The sequence below is a fragment of the Ornithorhynchus anatinus genome, chromosome 6 (assembly GCF_004115215.2).
Source record: "Ornithorhynchus anatinus isolate Pmale09 chromosome 6, mOrnAna1.pri.v4, whole genome shotgun sequence".
Taxonomy (NCBI): domain Eukaryota; kingdom Metazoa; phylum Chordata; class Mammalia; order Monotremata; family Ornithorhynchidae; genus Ornithorhynchus; species Ornithorhynchus anatinus.
Genome location: NC_041733.1, coordinates 1,304,618 through 1,324,770, shown reverse-complemented (window position 1 = coordinate 1,324,770; position 20,153 = coordinate 1,304,618). Strand labels below are relative to the sequence as shown.

The 20,153-nt window shown below is 55.2% G+C and overlaps 1 protein-coding gene across 1 annotated transcript; it reads right to left on the bottom strand.

Annotated features, from left to right (window-relative positions):
- Window positions 1-394: 394 nt before the first annotated feature.
- Window positions 395-6,261, bottom strand: TASL (TLR adaptor interacting with endolysosomal SLC15A4). Its single transcript, XM_029067879.2, has 2 exons — window positions 6,188-6,261; window positions 395-1,520 (listed from the first exon to the last, which is right to left on the bottom strand). The coding sequence occupies exon 2, from the start codon at window positions 1,473-1,475 to the stop codon at window positions 567-569; it is 909 nt and encodes a 302-aa protein (XP_028923712.1). The 5' UTR covers window positions 1,476-1,520; window positions 6,188-6,261; the 3' UTR covers window positions 395-566.
- Window positions 6,262-20,153: the final 13,892 nt, after the last annotated feature.

The window sequence follows — 20,153 nt, the reverse complement described above, 5'->3', positions numbered from 1 at the left end:
GCCAGCGTCCACCTAGGGCCCCATCAGCCGGGGGCCGGAGGCAGGGGGTGCGGGTGGGGGGCCTCAGACGCCAGAGTGACCGCTCTGCCAGGGAGACGCAGAGCCGGACCGTGACCGGCCACCCGCCCCCATCACTAGAGGGGTCCGGTGGTCGGCAGACTTCTCCGGATGATGATGATGGTATTTGTTAAGCGCTTATTCTGGGTCAACCACTGTTCTAAGCGTGGGGGTAGATACAAACTAATCAGGTTGAACGTAGTCCCTGTCCCACACGGGGCTCACAGTCTTCATCCCCATTTTCCAGATGAAGTAACTGAGTGCTAGAGAAGTAAATCGACTTGACCAAGGTCACCCAGCAGACAAGTGGAAGAGCCTGGATTAGAACTCACGGCCTTCTGACTCCCGGACCTGGGCCCGATCCGCTAGACCTCACTGCTTTCTGGTCTTCGCCTGGCAGTGCCGGCTTGGGATCCCCCACTTCAGGGCTCCTGCATCTGGCCCCCGCGCCCCTCTACTGCCAGCCCGGCCAGGCACCGGCGGGGGGCTGTGGTGGGCAGCCCGCCGTTTCAAACGAGGGCAGGGGCCCCGGCGGGGGCCGCTTCCTTGCTCGACTGGGTGGAGATCTGCAGGTTGGGGGTGCTGAGTTCGACGCTGCCCCCGGCCCCGGCCGCGCTGCCCAGGCGGAGCGGGGCGAGGGGCTGCGGGACCCCCGGGCGGGCCGGCCCCAGCTCGGGGCCGGACTCCGGGCCCCGCTGGCCTCCGGCCTGCGGGAGGTGCGACGTGAGGGCTCCGGAAGCCACCAGGTGGGACACGGAGCCGCACCTGGTCAGGTTCTCGTCAAAAAACTGCTTGTACAGCTCCTCCACCTTCTTCTCCATGTAACTGTTCAGCAAGGAGTTGGTCAGGGGCAGCCCACCCGGTAACAGGCTCCTCTCCGGGGCCTCGTCCCCCCGCGGCGGGCCCGGGGCGGAGGGGGCCCCGGGCGGCTCCTCTCCGGCCGGCTGGCCCGGCGGGATGTCCGCCGAGAGCAGGACCGGGCCTGGGGAGGTGCTGCCGGGCGGGCCGCCGTCCACGCCGTCGTAAATGCTGGCCACGCGGTCGCCGCCGATCTGGAGGTCGGGGTAGGCCCTGCAGATGCTGGCTCCGGACCAGGACCGGTACAGGTCCAGCTGGCCCTCTCCTCCGCCAGCCCCGGGGGCACCGCCCAAAGCGGGCACCGGAGCCCCCGGGATGGTCCTCTCGCCCACAGTCCCCCGAGGACGTTCTCCCCGCCCCAACCGGGGCACGCCGGGGACCACCCGTTCCCGGCTTCTGGGGCCCGCGGGGGGAACGGCCCCGTCTTCCGGGCCTCGCAGCTGGCTCTGCCACGTGTCGTTCCCGGGCTTTGGCTTTCCCGGGCACTGGTGGGGGTTCGGAGGGTGGGATTCTTTCTTCCCTCGGTAGGGGAGGCCGTTTAGGCAGCCTTCGGCTAACATTTCCGAGGCGAAGTCTTCGGGCCGGCACCGCTCGGCCTGCTCCTCCTGCAAAGACGAAAGAATGTCGATAAGGAAATTTAGGGGGCAGTGGGCGATATAGCCGGGGGCCAGGAGGATGTGTACCTCTGTGTGTGTGTGTGTGCGCACGCTTGAGTGTGAGCAGGCGTGCACCCACTCCACACTGTTCTGAGCGCTGGGGTAGAGACAAGTGAGACACAGTCCCCGTTCTACAGTGGACTGACAGGAAGAAGGAAGAACAGGTATCGAATCCCCATTTTACAGCTGTGGAAAATGAAGCACAGGGAAGTTAAGTGACTTGCCCAAGGTCGCACAGTAGGCCAGTAGTAGAGCCGGGATCAGACGCTCGGAGTTTAGCACAGAGCTTGGACACAGTAGGCACTTAACGAATGCCATAAAAAAAGGCGTCTCTGGCTCTCAGGCCCCTGTCTTAGCCACTAGATCATAAACGGACCAATATCAAGAAATACAATTACAGATATACACCTAAGTGCCGTGGGCTGGGAGAGGGGGAAAGAGCAAAGGGAGCAAGTCAGGGTGACGCAGAAGGGAGTGGGAGGTGAGGAAAAGCGAGGCTTAATCTGGGAAGGCCTCTTGGAGGAGATGGGCCTTCAATAAGGCTTTGAAGGGGGGGAAGAGTAATCGTCGGATTTGAGGAGGGAGGGCATTCCAGGACAGAGGCAAGATGTGGGCCAGGTGTCCACGGCGAGACAGGGGAGATCGAGACAGAGGTGCTTATTATGTGCCAGGCACTGTACTAAGCACTGGGGTAGATCTAAGATGATCAGGTTGGATGGGGCCCCTGACCCTCATAGGGCTCAGAGTCTTAATCCCCAATAAGCAAATGAGGTAACTGAGGCTCAGAGAAGTGAAGTGACTTGCCCAAAGTCACACAGCAGATAAGTGGCAGAGCCGAGCTTAGAACCCACGTCATCCAACTCCCAGGCCCGTGTTTTCGAAGTATTGGTTGGGAGCCTGCAGCCTTTTTTACCCTGCTTGGACCCCACCCATATCCCATCAGCACGGTAGGTATGTCCAGATCTGTAATTTATTGATTTATATTAATGTCTATCTCCCCTTCTAGAATGAGAGCCCCTTTGGTAAATTGATCTCATTCCACTAAGCCACGACCCCGGATCACCTCCACAGTCTGCTTCCTTGGCTCTTGTGCACAAGCTGCAGAACGCTGCTGGCGCAAATCTAGATATCTATCAGACCTCGCCCGCTTTGAGTTTATCCTTACGTGCTTTTACTCTGCCCTCTCCTCAGCCTGGCAAAATTATTTCTCCATCCTTACCGACTCCCGTGCCCTTTGACCTCACCAGTTGTTCCAGACATTCAACTTCCTCCTCAAACCCCCTGCCCCCCCCCTCGCCCGTCTCCCCCATCTTTTGGCCCTAGTGATCTGGTTAAGTACTTTCTTGAAAAAATCGAAAATAGGCGTGATCTCCTAAAATCTCCCCTGCTCCTCTCCAGTCCTTCCCCCTTCCTGCCCCTTCTTCAACTGTCCCATCTTGCCGAGCCGTATCTCTAAAGGAGATCTCCCACCTTCTTTCAAAATCACCCCGTTCACCCGCCCAACTAACCCCATCCCTTCGCACCTAATCAAAGCAGTTGCCCTCTCCCTTCTTCTCTCCCTAACTGTTATCTTCAAACGTTTGCTCTCTGATGACTTCTTCCCCACTGCTTTCAGACATGCCCGTGTTTCCCCATTCTTAAAAAAAGCTTCCCTTGACCCCACGGCTCCCTCCAGATCTCGTCCCACCTCCCTCCTACCATTCCTCTCCAAATTCCTTGAGCAAGTCGTCTACACCCGCTCTCTCAAGTTCCTCTTCTCTGATTCTCTCCTTGATTCCCTCCAAGCTGGCTTCCGTCTCCTTTGCTCCACAGACACTGCCCTCTCAAAGATCACCAAAGATCTTCTGCTTGCCAAATCCGCAAGCCTCTATTTCATCCTAATCCTCCTGAACTCTCAGCTGCCTTCAACATTATGGACCGCCCGCCCCTCCTTCTCCTGGAAACATTATCAAATCTGGGCTTCCCAGACACTGTCCTCTCCTGGTTCTCCTCCTATCTCTCTGGCCGTTGATTCTCGGTCTCCTTCACGGGCTCCTCCTCTGCCTCCCATCCCCTAACTTTGGGGCTCCCTTAAAGTTCAGTTCTGGGCCCCCATTTATTCTCCATCTACACCCACTCCCTTGGAGAAGTCATTCGCTGCCATGGTTTCAGTTATCACCTCTATGCAGACGATTCCCAAATCTAACATCTCCAGCCCTGATGTCTCTCCCTCTCCGCAGTCTTGCATTCCCTCCTGATTTTAATGCATCTCTACTTGGATGTCCTGCCATCACCTTAAACTTATCATGTCAAAAACAGAACTCCTTAGCTTCCTCTGACTTTTCCGTCATCCTAGATAGCACCACCATCCTCCCTGTCTCACAAACCCATAAGCTAGGTGTCATCCTTGACTCCTCGCTCTCATTCGACTCACATATCCAATCCCTCACTAAATCCTGTTGGTTGCCCCTTCACAACATTGCCAAAATCTGCTCTTTCCTCTTCATCCAAACTGCTACCTCGCTAATCCAACCACTTATCCTATCCGGCCTTGATTACGTATCAGCCACGATGCCGATTTCCCTGTCTTCCGTCTCTCCCCACTCCGGTCCCTACTTCACTCTGCTGCCTGGATCACTTCTCTACAAAAATGTTCAGGCCACGTTTGCCCACTCGAGAACTTCCAGGGGTTGCCCGGCCACCTCTGCATCAAACAGAAATTCCATACCATGGGCCGTAAAGCACTCGATCACCTTGTCCCCTCCTACCTCACCTCGCTACTCTCCTACTACATCCCAGCCCACTCACTTCCCTCCTCTAATTCCAGCCTCCTCGCTCTACCTTAATCTCATCTATCTGGCCGCCGACCTCTCGCCCGCGCCCTGCCTCCGGCCTGGAACGCCCTCCCTCTTCATATCTGACAGCCAATGACTCTCCCCGCCTTCAAAGCCTTATCGAAGGCGCATCTCCTCCAAGAGGCCTTCCCTAAACCCTCTTTCCCTTTTCTTCCACTCCCTTCTGCATCGCCCTGACTTGGCTCCCTTTGCTCTTCCCCCGTCCCGGCCCCGCCGCGCTTACGTACACGTCGTAATTTATTTATTTATATTAATGTCCGTCTCCCCCTCTAGACTGTAAGCTCGTTGTGGGCAGGAATGTGTCTGTGACATTGTTATATTGTCCTCTCCATAGTGCTTAGGACAGTGCTCTGCACCCAGTGAGCACTCAATCAATGCAATTGATTGTTTGTGGGTAGGGAACACGTCTACCAACCCTGCTCCCAAGCACTTAACTACAGTGCTCTCCCTTCTGCCTCAACTATGCACTTGGCTCTATAACCTTTGGACAATTGATATTCACCCCACCCTCAACCCCACAGCACTTACGTACGCATCTTTAAATTGTACATTATATATTATCAACTCTTCATTTATTCATATTAATGTCTGCCTCCTCCTCTAGACTGTAAGCTCGTTACGGGCAGGGATCGTGTCTGCCAATTCCGCTGCACCATATTCTCCCAAGTGCTCAGTACGGCGCTCTGCACCGTGGCGAGCGCTCGATAAATACCACTGATTGCTCGATGTAGCGATCCCATCCGAATCCCACCCGGAAAAAGGAACTCCAGCTGGGAGACTGACAGAGGGGTGGGGTGCGGAGGGATGGGCTCTTTTGCAACATCTCAGCTTGCGGAAACACCCAAATTCACCCCCCCCCCCCCGGCCGCACGGAGCCCGGGCTTCTTTCCGTTTATGCAAATATTTCAAACCGAGTACAATTCTCCCCTTGCTAGTCCAAATTTCTCCTCCTCGCCCTGGGAACTTCCACCCGCTCTGCCTCTGCCCGATCTGCCGGGCTTGTCCAGGGGCCAAGATGATCGAAACCCCTGTTTCCCAGCAGGGCCCTGAGCAGGGGCCCGGGGCACAGGCAGCTTGGATTTCTTTGATTCTATTTATCGCTATTGTTTTTGTCTGTCCGTCTCCCCCGATTAGACCGTAAGCCCATCAGTGGGCAGGGACTGTCTCTATCTGTTGCTGATTTGTACGTTCCAAGCGCTTAGTGCAGTGCTCTGCACATAGTAAGTGCTCAATAAATACTACTGAATGAAGGAATGAATTTCTCAGGAAGACCCCAGCCTCCTTTCTTAAAGGTCCAGGCCGGAGAGTGCGTAATCGACCGGTCAGTCGGGGGTATTTATCGAGCGCTTACTGGGCGCAGAGCACCGTGCTTAGGGCTGGGGAGAGTACAGTAGCGTTAGTAGACGGGATCCACGCTCTCGAGGAGCTGACCGTCGAGTGGACAGAGATACCCCTGGAGAAAGCCCTGCTTTCTCTAACTCACAGAGGAGGCCGAGGCTGGAAGGAGCTGGCGGCTAATCGATGGATCGATCGACTTTGACATCTCCTGACCGGGAGCCCCACGTGGGACGGGGACCGCGTCCGACTGGTACTGGTTACAAGTAGTCAGCTTGTAACTACTCCAGTGCTCAGAGCACTGCCTTATCCACAGGAAGCGCTTAGCCTAAGAATGAGAATATTGAGCACTTGCTACAGGCAGAGCACTGGACTGAGCATTGGGAGAGTACAGTCCCACCGAATCGGCATAATGAGCTTGGGGTGTAGAGGGGCGTCCTGACTTACCCTTCCGACGGCCCCGCCGTGGGGGTGAGGGGACCCCCACCCGGGGCGAGCGCAGGGGGCCGTGAGGGAAGACCACCCCGGGCCTGTCGTCTCCTCCGCTGACCCCGCGAGCCCCCGGCCTGCGGCGACGGATCTGAGCGCCTACCCGGTTCCCCTTCCGCCGGCCCGGCCCCCGGCTCTCCCTCGACCAGGCCCCAGGATGTGGGGAGGGACGGAGGGAGGGAAGTGGGGAGACGGAGACGGTTTCGGGGGGAAGAGGAAAGCAGCCCTGTGGCTACGGCCGGGAGTGGGAACTTCTCATTTTGAGTGTCGGCACAGAGCGGGATGTGCGCGAGGAGTGGCGGAGTAGGCCGTCGCTCAGTCGGTTAGTCGATTATATTTACTGAGCGCTTACGGTGTGCAGAGCAGTGACGATAATCATCAACATACTATTGACTGTGGTGTTTGTTAAGCGCTCACCCTGTGCCAATCACCGTTCGTTCATTCATTCGATAGTATTTATCGAGCGCTTACTACGTGCGGAGCATTCGTTCATTCGATACTATTTATTGAGCGCTTACTATGTGCAGAGCACTGTACTAAGCGCTTGGAATGGACAATTCGGCAACAGATAGAGCCCATCCCCGCCCAGCGACGGGTTCGCAGTCTAATCGGGGGAGACGGACGGACAAAAACAAGACGACGTCATCACGATGAATGGAATCAAGGGGATGGACACCTCATTAACAAAATAAATAGAGCACTGTACTAAGCGCTTGGAATGTACAGTTCGGCAACAGGTAGAGACAATCCCTGCCCAGTGATGGGCTCACGGTCTAAGCACCGAGATAGATACAGGATAATGGGGTTGGACAGAGTTCCTGTCCCCCATAGGGCTCACAGTCTTCATCCCCATTTTCCAGATGAGGGAACTGAGCCACAGAGAAGTTAAACGAACTCGCCCAAGGTCGCAGAGCAGACACGTGGCGGACCCGGGATTAATAATGTTGGTATTTGGTATTTGTTAAGCGCTTGCTATGTGCAGAGCACTGTTCTAAGCGCCGGGGGAGATACAGGATCATCAGGTTGTCCCACGTGAGGCTCACCATCTTAATCCCCATTTTACAGATGAGGGAACTGAGGCCCAGAGAAGTGAAGTGACTCGCCCACAGTCACACAGCTGACAAGGGGCAGAGCCGGCATTCGAACCCATGACCTCTGACTCCCAAGCCAGGGCTCTTTCCACTGAGCCACGCTGCCTCCTGTACTAAGCGTGGGGGTGAGAGTACAATATAACAGACACAATCCCTGCCCACAGTGAGTTTACAATCTGGGGGGGGAGACAGACAGTGATACAAATAAATAAAATTACAAATATTTACATGCGGGGGAAATAAAGGGAGCAAGTCAACCAATCAGTCGTATTTTTGAGAGCTTACTGAGCGCAGAACAAGTCAGCCATTCAGTCGTATTTATTGAGAGCTTACTGTGTGCAGAGCACTATACTAAGCGCTTGAGAGGGTACAATATAACCAAGTCGGTAGGTACATTTCCTGCCCACAAAGAGCTTATTGTCTAAAGGGCAACGGCTCAACCAATCGATCAATCAATTAATGATATTTATTGAACGCTTATTGTCTTCAGCGCCCTGTACTAAGTGCTTGGGAGAGGATAACCGAGTACAACAGTGTAACCTAGAGGAGGAGACAGACATTACTGTAAATATTGATATAGAGATCAATAAGTTTAATAAGTGAATTAATTTATTTAATGACTCCTCGCTCACCCTCTCCCTCCTGCCTCCAGGAAGCCTGGAGAGGAAGCAGCTTGGCCTAGTGCAACGACTAAGGCCCTGGGAGTCAGGAGATATTCATTCATTCATTCATTCAATAGTATTTATTGAGCGCTTACTATGTGCAGAGCACTGTACTAAGCGCTTGGGATGAACAAGTCGGCAACAGATAGAGACGGGGGGCCCTGCCCTTTGACGGGCTTACGGTCTAATCGGGGGAGATGGACAGATATGGGTTCTAATTCTGAATCTGGCACGCGTCTGCTGTATGACCTTGGACAAGTCACTTCACTTTGTTGTGCCTCAGTTACCTCCTCTGAAAAATGGGGATGAAATGCCTGTTCTCCCTCTGCCTTGGACTGTGGGATTGGATTGTGTCCATTCTGCTTATATGGTATCTATCCCTGCGCTTTGCGCATAGTGTTTGACGGATGCTATTATCGTTATTATCGTTATTACTACTACTATTATTATTATTATTATTACTGAGCCTTCCCTGTCTAATCTCTCACCTCCCTACCCTATTCTCCCCCCTTCTGTGAAATTTATGCACCTTTCAGCCCCACTAAGCGCTTCGATGCTCACCCCTCCCTCACAGCATTTAGAAACAGCATGGCTTAGTGGATAGAGCCTGGGCCTGGGAGTCAGAAGGACCTGGGTTCTAATCCTGCCTCCACCACATGTCTGCTGTTTGTCCTTGGTCAAGTCACTTCACTTAGAAAAGCAGTTTGGCTCAGTGGAAAGGGCACGGGCCTGGGAGTCAGAGGTTGTGGGTTCTAATCCCGGCTCCACCACTTGTCAGCTGTGTGACTTTGGGTGAGTCACTTGACTTCTCTGTGCCTCCGTTACCTCATCTGTAAAATGGGCATGAGCCCCACGTGGGACAGCCTGATTACCTTGTATCCCCCCCAGCGCTTAGGAGAGTGCTTGGCACATAGGTAAGCTCTTAACAAATGCCGTTATTCTTATTCTCTAGGCCTCAGTTACCTCATCTGTAAAATGGGGATTAACACTGTGAGCCCATGTGGGACAGGGACTGGGTCCAACCTGCTCACCTTGTATCTACCTCAGTGTTTAGAACAGTGCTTGGCACATCGTAAGCACTTAGCAAATACCATCATAGTTATTATGATGATAATAAGAACTCGATAAATACCATTGATTGATCGATTGATCGATAGGGAGCACTGGCTGATCTCCAACTGGACCACCAGTTGGAAAGATCAGATCGGGGGGCTTCTTGGAGACCTAGGGCCCTCCTTCCCACCCCTCCCCAGAGCTGGTGCCCCTTTACCTTGGGGCACCAAGCTATTATTATATTATTATTATTATTATTATTTAGATGCGTTAAGTATTATTTATTAATACTGTTCCTAGACTGGAAGCTCCCTGTGGGCAGGGAACGTGTAAGCCCCATGTGGGTCATGAATTGTGTCCAACCTGATTATCTTGTATCTTCTGCCTTGGGGAAGCAGCAACGTATAGTGGGTGGAGCACGGGCCTGGGAGTGAAGAGCTCATGGGTTCTAATCCCGTCATTGCCATTTTCATTCCTTCATTCATTCAGTGGTACTTATTGAGCGCTGACTGTGTGCAGAGCACTGTACTAAGCGCTTCGAAGGTACAAATCGGCAACAGAGACAATCCCTACCCAACAACGGGCTTGCGGTCCAGAAGGGGGGAGACAGACAACAGGACAAAACAAGTAGAGGGGTATCAGCAGCATCAAAACAGTTAAATAGAATTATAGATGTATACACATGATTCATAAAATGAATAGAATAAAAAATATCTACAAATATGCACAAGTGCTGTGGGGGGGGGGGAGGAAGGGGGAAGAGCAGAGGGAGGGAGTCGGGGTGATGAGGAGGGGAGGAGGAGCAGAGGGAAAGGGGGGCTGAGTCTGGGAAGGCCTCATGTCTGCTGTGTGGCCTTGGGCAAGTCACTTCACTTCTCTGGGCCTCAGCTACCTCAACTGTAAAATGGGGTTTGAGACTTTTAGCCCACTTTGGGACAGGGACTGTGTTCAACTTGATTTGCTCGTATTCACCGCAGCGCCTAGTACAGTACCTTACACAGAGTAAGCACTTAACAAATACCATATTCTTCTTCTTCTTATTAAGTCCTATAATTATTATTATTATTAGGCCAGAAGGGGGAGAGGCCCCAGGGGCACCAGCCGCCTCCCGTGGGACGAGGGAAAGCGGCGGGCCCCGGGAAAGCGTTGCAGAGGAGACCCGGGCGTGATGGCCTTGAGGAGCGGCGGCTGACGGAGGTTAGAGGGATCAGGGTCCGGCGAGGGCCGGGCGAGAACCCGAGGAGGAGTCTGGTCCACTCCTCCTTCACCAAAATGATGTTGGTATTTGTTAAGCGCTTACTATGTGACAAGCACTGTCCTAAGTGCTGGGGAGGATACGAGGTGATCAGGTTGTCCCACGTGAGACTCACAGTCTTCATCCCCATTTTCCAGATGAGGTCAGCGAGGCCCAGAGAAGTGAAGTGACTTGCCCAAAGTCACCCAGCTGACAAGTGGCGGAGCCGGGATTAGAACCCACGACCTCTGACTCCCAAGCACGGGCTCTTTCCACTGAGCCACGCTGTCAGTCAATAGATCATCACTTTTCCGCTGGGGGACCCTGGGCAAGTCACTTCACTTCTCTGGTCCTCGCTTCCCTCATCTGTACAATGGGGATTGAGACTGCGAGCCCCACGTGGAACAGGGACTGTGTCCAGTCTAATTATCTTCTATCTACTGCTTGGCGTAGTGGATGGAGCCCGGGGCTGGGAGTCAGAAGGTCGTGGGTTCTAATCCCGGCTCTGCCACTCGTCAGCCGTGTGACCGTGGGCGAGTCACTTCCCTTCTCTGGGCCTCAGGTCCCTCATCTGGAAAAGGGGGGTGAAGACTGGGAGCCTCACGTGGGACCACCTGATGACCCTGTATCTCCCCCAGCGCTTAGAACAGTGCTCTGCACATAGGAAGCGCTTAACAAATACCAACATTATTATTATTATTATCATACATGACAATGTATCAGACATTCCCTGTCCTTCCTCTCCTCCCCTCCCCCCCGCGGCTCAACCGTCGGCTGAGCGAAGCGATGCGGGGGGGGGGGGTTCTCATCCCCCCCCCCGATTTTTAGCCAATGAGCGGATGGCTTCCTCTTCGGCCAATCAGGAGCTTCGGTTGGTTTCTCCTAGCAACCAGCTGCGGTTACTCGGCGCGGTCCTGCCGTTGCCCTGGAAACCGGAGGAGGGATGGTTGGGGGGGGGCAGGGGAGGAGATGGGGAAGGGAAGGAGGGGGAGGGGTCGTCATCCCCCGACCCCCCACCCAGAGCTAGACCATGAGCCTTCGCCGCGGCGGCGGGGGCGACGACCCCAGCGACGGCATCAGGGTCTATTACAGCAGCGTGAGCGGCTCCCGGGAGGTGAGGGGCCGGGGGGCGGATGGAAGCCCCCCATCCTAATTCCCAAACTTCTGAGTGGCATGAAGAGACCTCCCTCCCCCCCCGCCTCCAGATTATCAGCAATCAATCGGGCAGTCGATCGACAGAATAAATGATGGCGTTAAGCGCTTACTACATGTCAAGCACTGTTCCAAGCGCTGGGGTAGATAGGATCTAATTAATTAATGTTGGTATTTGTTAAGCGCTTACTAAGCTCACTGTTCTAAGCGCTGGGGGAGATACAGGGTAATCAGGTTGTCCCAGGTGAGGGTCAGAGTTAATCCCCATTTTACAGATGAGATAACCGAGGCCCAGAGAAGCGAAGTGACTCGCCTACAGGCACACAGCTGACAAGTGGCAGAGCCGGGATTCGAACCCACCACCTCGGACTCCCAAGCCTTGGCTCTTTCCACTGAGCCACGAGGTTGGACACAGTCCCTGTCCCACATGGGGCTCACAGTCTTGACCCCCATTTTACAGATGAGGGAACTGAGGCACAGAGAAGGGAAGTGACCATAATAATAATAATGTTGGCATTTGTTAAGCGCTTACTATATGCCGAGCACTGTTCTAAGCGTTGGGGTAGACACAGGGGAATCAGGTTGTCCCACGTGGGGCTCACAGTCTTCATCCCCATTTTACAGATGAGGTTACTGAGGCACCGAGAAGTTAAGTGACTTGCCCAAAGTCACCCAGCTGACAAGTGGCCGAGCCGGGATTCGAACCCATGATCTCTGACTCCAGAGCCCGTGCTCTTTCCACTGAGCCACGCCGCTTCTCTGTGACCAGCCCAAGGTCCCACGGCACGCAAGTGGCGGAGCTGGGATTAGAACCTGGGTCCTCCCGACTCCCGGGCCTGTGCTCTATCCACTAGACCACGCTGCTTCTTGGGCATATTTACTGAGCGCCTGGACCGTATTGAGCGCTAGGACCGACTGAGGACTCTCGGGGAAACTGGACAACCCCTTGGCAACCCTGGAGCAAATGAGATCACCTGCATATGTAGTGCAATCATCTAGAACAAATTCTGGGGGGACATTAGGATCAAAAACTGTTCGAAGTGTGCTATGTGGCCACTAGAAGTGGTTTACTGAATGCGGGACTGATGGTTAGAATAATAACGTTGGTATTTTTTAAGCACTTACTACATGCAGAGCACCGTTCTAAGCGCTGGGGTAGATACAGGGTCATCAGGTTCTCCCACGTGGGGCTCACAGTCTTAATTCCCATTTTACAGATGAGGTCACTGAGGCCCAGAGAAGTGAAGTGACTCGCCCACAGTCACACAGCTGACAAGTGGCGGAGCGGGAATTCGAACCCATGACCTCTGACTCCCGAGCCCGGGCTCTTTCCACTGAGCCACGAATTCAGCATTGTTGATCGATCAGTTTGTGCAGAGTGCCAGTCAAGTGCTTAGAACCATGCTCCGGGCACAGTAAGTGTGGCTCAGTGGAAAGAGCCCGGGCTTCGGAGTCAGAGGTCATGGGTTCGACTCCCGGCTCCGCCACCTGTCGGCTGTGTGACTGTGGGCGAGTCACTTCACTGCTCTGGGCCTCAGTTACCTCAACTGTCAAATGGGGATTAACTGTGAGCCTCACGTGGGACGACCTGATGACCCCGTATCTACCCCAGCGCTTAGAACGGTGCTCGGCACATAGTAAGCGCTTAACGGTTACCAACATTATTATGGTGATGATGAGAATGGTCCGTAGAATTCAGGGTCATTCATTCAGTCATATTTATTGAGTGCTTACTGTGTGCAGAGCACTGTACTAAACCCTTGGAAAGTACCATGCTGCACCAAACTCAACGCTCTCTGTGGGCAGAGGTTGTGTCTACCGACTCTACCTTACTCTCCCAAGCACTTACTCCAGTGCTCTGCGCACAGTAAGCGCTCAGTAAATACCGTTGATTGATTGATTGATTGATCTTGAAGCACGGCGTGCTGGAGGGCAATCGATCAGTTATATAATGACTGATAAAAACCCCGTGGGGTTGGTTATTCCAGGAGTTCTCCGGTTGCGACTCGGAGAACTAGCAGACGTAAGAAACGTCTGGGCCCCCGCAGTTCCCGGAATCACCCCGGCCCCTACCAGAGCGAGCGTTCCCCGCACCCCAGATGGGCAGAGACCGTGGGCAAGGGGGTGGGAGGGGACGCGGGGAGGGGCAGCCGGGCAGAACCACCAGCCCCTCTCTCTCCCGGCTCGGGTAGGTGAAACAGCACCAGGGGGAAGTCCTGCGGATCCTGGACGGGAGCAGGACGCGGTATGAGCTGGCGGACGTGTCCGTCAGCGACCCGGCGCTCCAGGAAATGAGAAAGTAGGCCGGGGACCCGGGGGCCGTGCCGCCGCAGATCTTCAACGGAGGACAGTACTGCGGAGTAAGGGCGGCTGCCAGGGGGGACGGGCCCGGGGACCCCCGGTCGGGACGGCCCGCGCGCCCCACGGTCTGCCGAGACGTCGGGGCCCAGGCCTCGGGCCCTCCCGGGTGTTGATTCCGGTGCCCCCGTCCAGCCTGTCCCTGCCGGGGCCCGGAGAGCAACGAGGGAGCAGGCGGGCGGGGACGTGACCCCGACCGCGGGCTCGCCGCCGGTCACTCGGGTCCCGCTGGGGACTTCTGGGGGGGAACCGAGAGGTTGCCAGCTTGTCACGGGTCATTCATTCAACCGGTCATATTCTTCGAGTGCTTTCTGCGTGCAGAGCGCTGTACTAAGCGCTTGGGAGAGTACATTATGACCATATAACCGAAACATTCCCTGCCCACAGCGAGCCTACCTTGCTTCCCTAGCCCCCACCTAGGTGGGCAGCCCCTCCTGCATATCGAGGGGTCTAGAGAGACCTCAAGGTTTCACTTCCAACCCATCACTTTCAAGGGAGAGCCCAGTTTTTCCCGCGTGGCCTTGGATCCGGGTGGGAGGACGGGACACCCGCACCCCCCGGATGGAAGGGGCTTCCCGCCCGGGCCCGCCTTCCCTGTCTCCAGGACTTCCAGATGCTGTTGGAGGCCACACAAAACAGAGAGGTTCTGAAATTCCTGAAGGGGCCGTCGGTCAAGCCGCCCGAGCCCAAGAAACCCAAGGGCCGTTTGGCGATCGGCCCTTAGGAGCCGGAAGGCGGGAGGGCTGCCGGTCGACGCGTGGAATTGGCTTTGCGCCGGGTGTCCGGCGGAAAGGCCTATTAAAGTTGGACACGGTCGCGAGGCCGTGGACGCCGGCGGGTCGTTGCGGGCCACCCGACCGGCTCGGTACGGCCCGGGACCCCCGAGCCGGTCCTGGTCGGGTTCCGGGGGCCGAGGGGGGGGGGGGGGGGCTTCCAGGCCCGGGGAGGCCGCCGTTTGAAACCACGTTCTCTGCTGCCGAGACCGGGATGGTCGAGGGGAGGATGAAGCGCAGGGACCAGGCACACACCGGGAGCCGTGGCCGGGGCGCTTGGCTGTGTCCGGACGAGTCGGGCGGGGTGGATCCCCAATTTCCACTGGCATCCGGGTCTCCCCCTCCCCCCGGCATGTGCTCGGAGGCGGGGGCCAGGACCCCCGTCGCCCCGGGACTGACAGATGGTGGGGCTGAGCCCAACGAGGCTTTATGAAGCACAGCCGTGTGGGAGAAAACCAAATTTCCATCTGGGCCCCATGCCCTGTGGGGGCAGGGCGGGGTGGGCCAGGAGGACCAGCCAGACCAGGGGGAGGCGGCGGACATCTCCGCGGAGTCCCCGGACAGCAGTGATTTTAGAAACAGAGAAGCGCCTGACGGGTCCTGAGCAGGAAGGGGCTGGAGGGGGAAGAGTTGGGAATGGAAACCTCCCCTCCTCACCTGCTCCTTCAATCCCAGGAGGAAGCTCCGGGGTCGGGAGTCCAAACGGGGCCCGGGGAATGACCGGTTCCAAGCAGCGGGACTCTGCCTCCCGAGAGACCCCCAACGCCAATGCCCACATGGCAGTTACGCCTCCCTCACGCTGTTCCTCCCTCTCCCCCATCTGCCAGGCCAACGGCCCTCCTCCTCCGGGAAGCCCTCCCGGATCGACTGCCGTCGAACCCGCATCCCAGCATCCGCCCGCGTGCACACCCCCGTCCCGGGCCCCGTGCTCGGCACTGACGGAGGCCTCTGTTCGGGGTCAGTCAACTGTTTCACCCCGATACGCTGGGGTCACTTTGCCCTTCCTCCGGTCTCCACTGTAAACCATTTCCGTCTCACGCGGCACCCGGGAGGGTAGGGGATGTGCGTTACTGCTGCCGTATTCTCCCAAGCGCTCAGTACAGTATCTGGCGGCTGGCGGGTGCCCAGTACGGCGCAGGTGACCATCTCCTCCGAAGGCCTTCTCTGAATAAGCCCTCCTTTCCTTTTCTCCTCCTCCCTTCTGTGTCTCCCTGCCTCGCTCCTTTTATTCACCTCCCCCAACCCCAGCCCCACAGCACTCGGGTATATATCTGTATTTTATTCATTCGTTCCATTGGATTCTTTGAGCGACGTAGGGGGGAGGGGGGGGTGACCGCTGGACATCCCCCACCACCCGCACAACCATCGCAGGACAGACGAGCGTCCACCCGCCGTGAGGAGAACGGGGCCAGAATTCAGCCGGTCGATTAGAGAGCTGAGGATCTGACTGTTTCCCTTCCTGTCTCGGCTGTGAGCTTTGCCCCCAAACTGCCGCATTATAAATATATATATATATTACATATGTGCGTGTGTATGTATATATATGTGTGAGTGTGTGTGTATATACATATACATATACGCACATATGTATATACACATACACACACACACACACACACACACACACATATATATATATACAGTGTAATGGTTAGCACTCTGGACTCTGAATCCAGCGATCCGAGTTCAAATCTCGGTGGGACCTCAGCAGTGTTTTGAGAAGCAGCGTGGCTCAGTGGAAAGAGCACGGGCTTTGGAGTCAGGGCTCATGAGTTCGAATCCCAGCTCCGCCACTTGTCGGCTGTGTGACTGTGGGCGAGTCACTTCACTTCTCTGTGCCTCAGTTCCCTCATCTGTAAAATGGGGATGAAGACTGTGAGCCCCACGTGGGACAACCTGATTCCCCTATGTCTACCCCAGCGCTTAGAACACTGCTCGGCACATAGTAAGCGCTTAACAAATACCAACATTATTATATATGTGTGTGTGTATATTATATACACGTGTGTGTGTGTGTGTGTGTGTGTGTGTGTGTGTGTATAAAACTGGCATTGGTTAATAATAATAATAATGATAATGTTGGAATTTGTCAAGTGCTTACTATGTGCAGAGCACTGTTCTAAGCGCTGGGGGAGATACAGGGTGATCAGGTCGTCCCACATGAGGTTCACGGTCTTCATCCCCATTTTTACGGATGAGGGAACCGAGGCCCAGAGAAGTGAAGTGACTCGCCCACAGTCACACAGCTGACGGGTGGCAGAGCCGGGATTCAAACCCATGACCTCTGGCTCCCAAGCCCGGGCTCTTTCCACTGACCACGCTGCTTCTCTGTGCTCGGTACGCGTTAAGCTCTTACATTGTGCCAGGCACTGTACTGAGCACCGGGGTGGGTATATATTATCTGTATATTTTAATGGTATGTGCTCAGTGCTTACTACGTGGCAGGCACTGTACTAAGCACTGGGGTAGATACAAGATAATGAGGTTGGACGCCATCCCCGTGCCACGTGAGACTCACCGTCCTCATCCCCACTGTACACATTCCGGTCCCAATCCCCAACCCCGGGCAGGGGCAGCGGGGAGGACGCCATGTCCTCGGCCCGTGGCATCGCCTCATGGACACAGCGCAGGACTGAGAGTCGGGAGACCCGTGTTCTAGTCCCATTTCTGCTGCTGGCCTGCTGCGGGACCTGGGGCGAGTCCCTTGATTCTGTTTATCGCCACTGTTCTTGTCTGTCCGTCTCCCCGGATTAGACCGTGCGCCCGTCAGAGGGCAGAGACTCTCTATCTGTTACCGATTTGTCCATTCCGAGCGCTCAGTACAGTGCTCTGCACATAGTAAGCGCTCAATAAATACTATTGAATGAATTTAACCTCTCTGGGCGCCCCCCCCCCATCTGTCAAATGAGGGTAAGATCCTCCCTCTCAGTCTGACTGCCCTCTATTTACCCCAACGCCCGGCACCTACCCCATCTCGGTGCGTTCATAATGACGTTAATAATAATGTTGGTATTTGTTTAGCGCTCACTATGTGCAGAGCACTGTTCTAAGCGCTGGGGGAGATACAGGCTCATCGGGTGGTCCCGCGTGAGGCTCCCGGTCTTCATCCCGCATTTTCCAGATGAGGTCACTGAGGAACAGAGAAGTGAAGTGACTGGCTCACAGTCGCCCAGCTGATGAGTGGCGGATCCGGGATTCGAACCCATGATCTCCGGCTCCCAAGCCAGGGCTCTTTCCCACTGAGCCGCGCTGCTTCGCGTTAATTCATCATCAAAGAGCACAGCACCAGTCCTAGAGGCCTGGCAAAGTCATGGTGGGCATCCAGCACTGGACTTCCACTCCTTTCCGCCTCACCCTGACCCGCTCCCTTTATTCAACCCCCCCCTCCCAGCCCCACAGCCCCCATTTCGAGAGGTGGCGTGGCTCAGCGGAAAGAGCCCGGGCTTGGGAGTCAGAGGTCATGGGTTCGAATCCCGGCTCCGCCACTCGTCAGCTGGGTGACTGTGGGCCAGTCACTTCACTTCTCTGTCCCTCAGTTCCCTCATCTGTAAAATGGGGATTAACTGTGAGCCTCACGTGGGACGACCCGATGACCCTGGATCTCCCCCAGCGCTTAGAACAGGGCTCTGCACATAGTGAGCGCCTAACAAATACCAACATTATTATCATTATTATTATTATGATTATGTCCATATCTTTAATTGATTTATTTCTATTAATATCCGTCTCCCCCTTTAGACTGCAAGCTCACTGGGGGCAGGGACTGTGTCTGTTTGTTGTTGTAACGTACTTAGTTCGGTGCTCTGCACACAGGGAGTGCTCAATAAATACGACCGAATGAAATACAGCATGGCTTAGTGGACAGAGCACCGGCCTGGGAATCACAAGGTCGTGGGTCCTAATCCCAGCTCCGCCACTTGTCCGCTGTGGGACCTTGAGCAAGTCGCTTAACTTCTCTGCGCCTCAGTTACCTCACCTCTAAAATGGGGATTAAGAGGGTGAGCTCCAGGTGGTGGCCCAGTGGAAATAGGCCGGGCTGGGGAGTCCGAGGTCATGGGTTCGAATCCCAGCTCCGCCGCGTGTCGGCTGTGTGACTGTGGACAAGTCACTTCACTTCTCTGTGCCTCAGTTCCTTCATCTGTCAAATGGGGATGAAGACGGTGAGCCCCACGAGGGACAACCTGATCACCTTCTATCCCCCAGCGCTTAATAATAATGTTGGTATTTGTTAAGCGCTTACTATGTGCAGAGCACTGTTCTAAGCGCTGGGGGAGATACAGGGTAATAATGTTGGTATCTGTTGGTATTTGTTAAGTGCTTACTGTGTGCAGAGCACAGTTCTAAGCGCTGGGGGAGATCCGGGGTGATCGGGTTGTCCCAGGTGAGGCTCACAGTCTTCACCCCCATTTGACAGATAAGGTAACTGAGGCACAGAGGAAGGGAAGTGACTCGCCCACAGTCACACAGCTGACAAGGGGCAGAGCCGGAATTCGAACCCATGACCTCTGTCTGACTCCCAAGCCCGGGCTCTTTCCAGTGAGCCAGTGCTTTGCATGTAGTAAGCGCTTAACAAATACCATCACCATCATTATGATTATTACCTTATTAGTAGTAATAATAACTACAATCGAGTGCAATTATTCCAGAAGGGGACCCCCCCCATGGAGCCGATGCCCCACTGGCTGGCGCCCCCTGCTGGCCCCGGAGAGCGCGTGCTGGCGCCCCACTCCCCCAACGAAAGTGAGTTTCAAGGGCTTTCTATGAGTGGGAAAATCTGTTTTTAATAATAATAATAATAATATTGGTATTTGTTAAGCGCTTACTACGTGCAGAGCACTATTCTAAGCGCTGGGGGAGATCCAGGGTCATCAGGTTGTCCCACGGGAGGCTCACGGTCTGCATCCCCATTTTACAGATGAGGTCACTGAGGCCCAGAGAAGTGAAGGGACTTGCCCACAGTCACACAGCTGACAGGTGGCAGCGCCGGGATTCTTGTTTCCTGGGGCCGGGCCCGGGGGGCAGCCGGGCCTCAGAACCAGCCAATCTGCCCCGCACAATCGGCCGGGCGGCCGCTCCTACTTATTCATTAATGATAATGGCATTTGTTAAGCGCTCCCTGTGTGCCAAGCACCGTTCTAAGCGCTGGGATCATCCCGGTTGACCCCCGTGGGGCTCACAGTCTTCATCCAAGCAGCGTAGCTCAGTGGAAAGAGCCCGGGCTCGGGAGTCAGAGGTCACGGGCTCTAAACCCGGCTCTGCCGCTCGGCAGCCGTGTGACTGTGGGCAAGTCACTTCGCTTCTCTGGGTCTCAGTTATCTGGGAAATGGGGATGAAGACTGGGAGCCTCACGTGGGACAACCTGATCACCTTGTATCTCCCCCAGCGCTTAGAACAGTGCTCTGCACATTGTAAGCGCTTAACAAATACAAACGTTATTATTATTATTATCATTTTACAGATGAGGTAACTGAGGCCCCGAGAACGATGATGATGGCATTTGTCAAGCGCCTACTATGGGCAAAGCACTGTTCTAAGCGCTGGGGGAGACGATCATGGGTTCAAATCCCGGCTCCACCACTTGTCAGCTGTGTGACTGTGGGC

Coding starts and splice junctions, on each gene's coding strand:
- TASL (XM_029067879.2), bottom strand. CDS start 1,475: ATGTTAGCCGAAGGCTGCCTAAACGGCCTCCCCTACCGAGGGAAGAAA.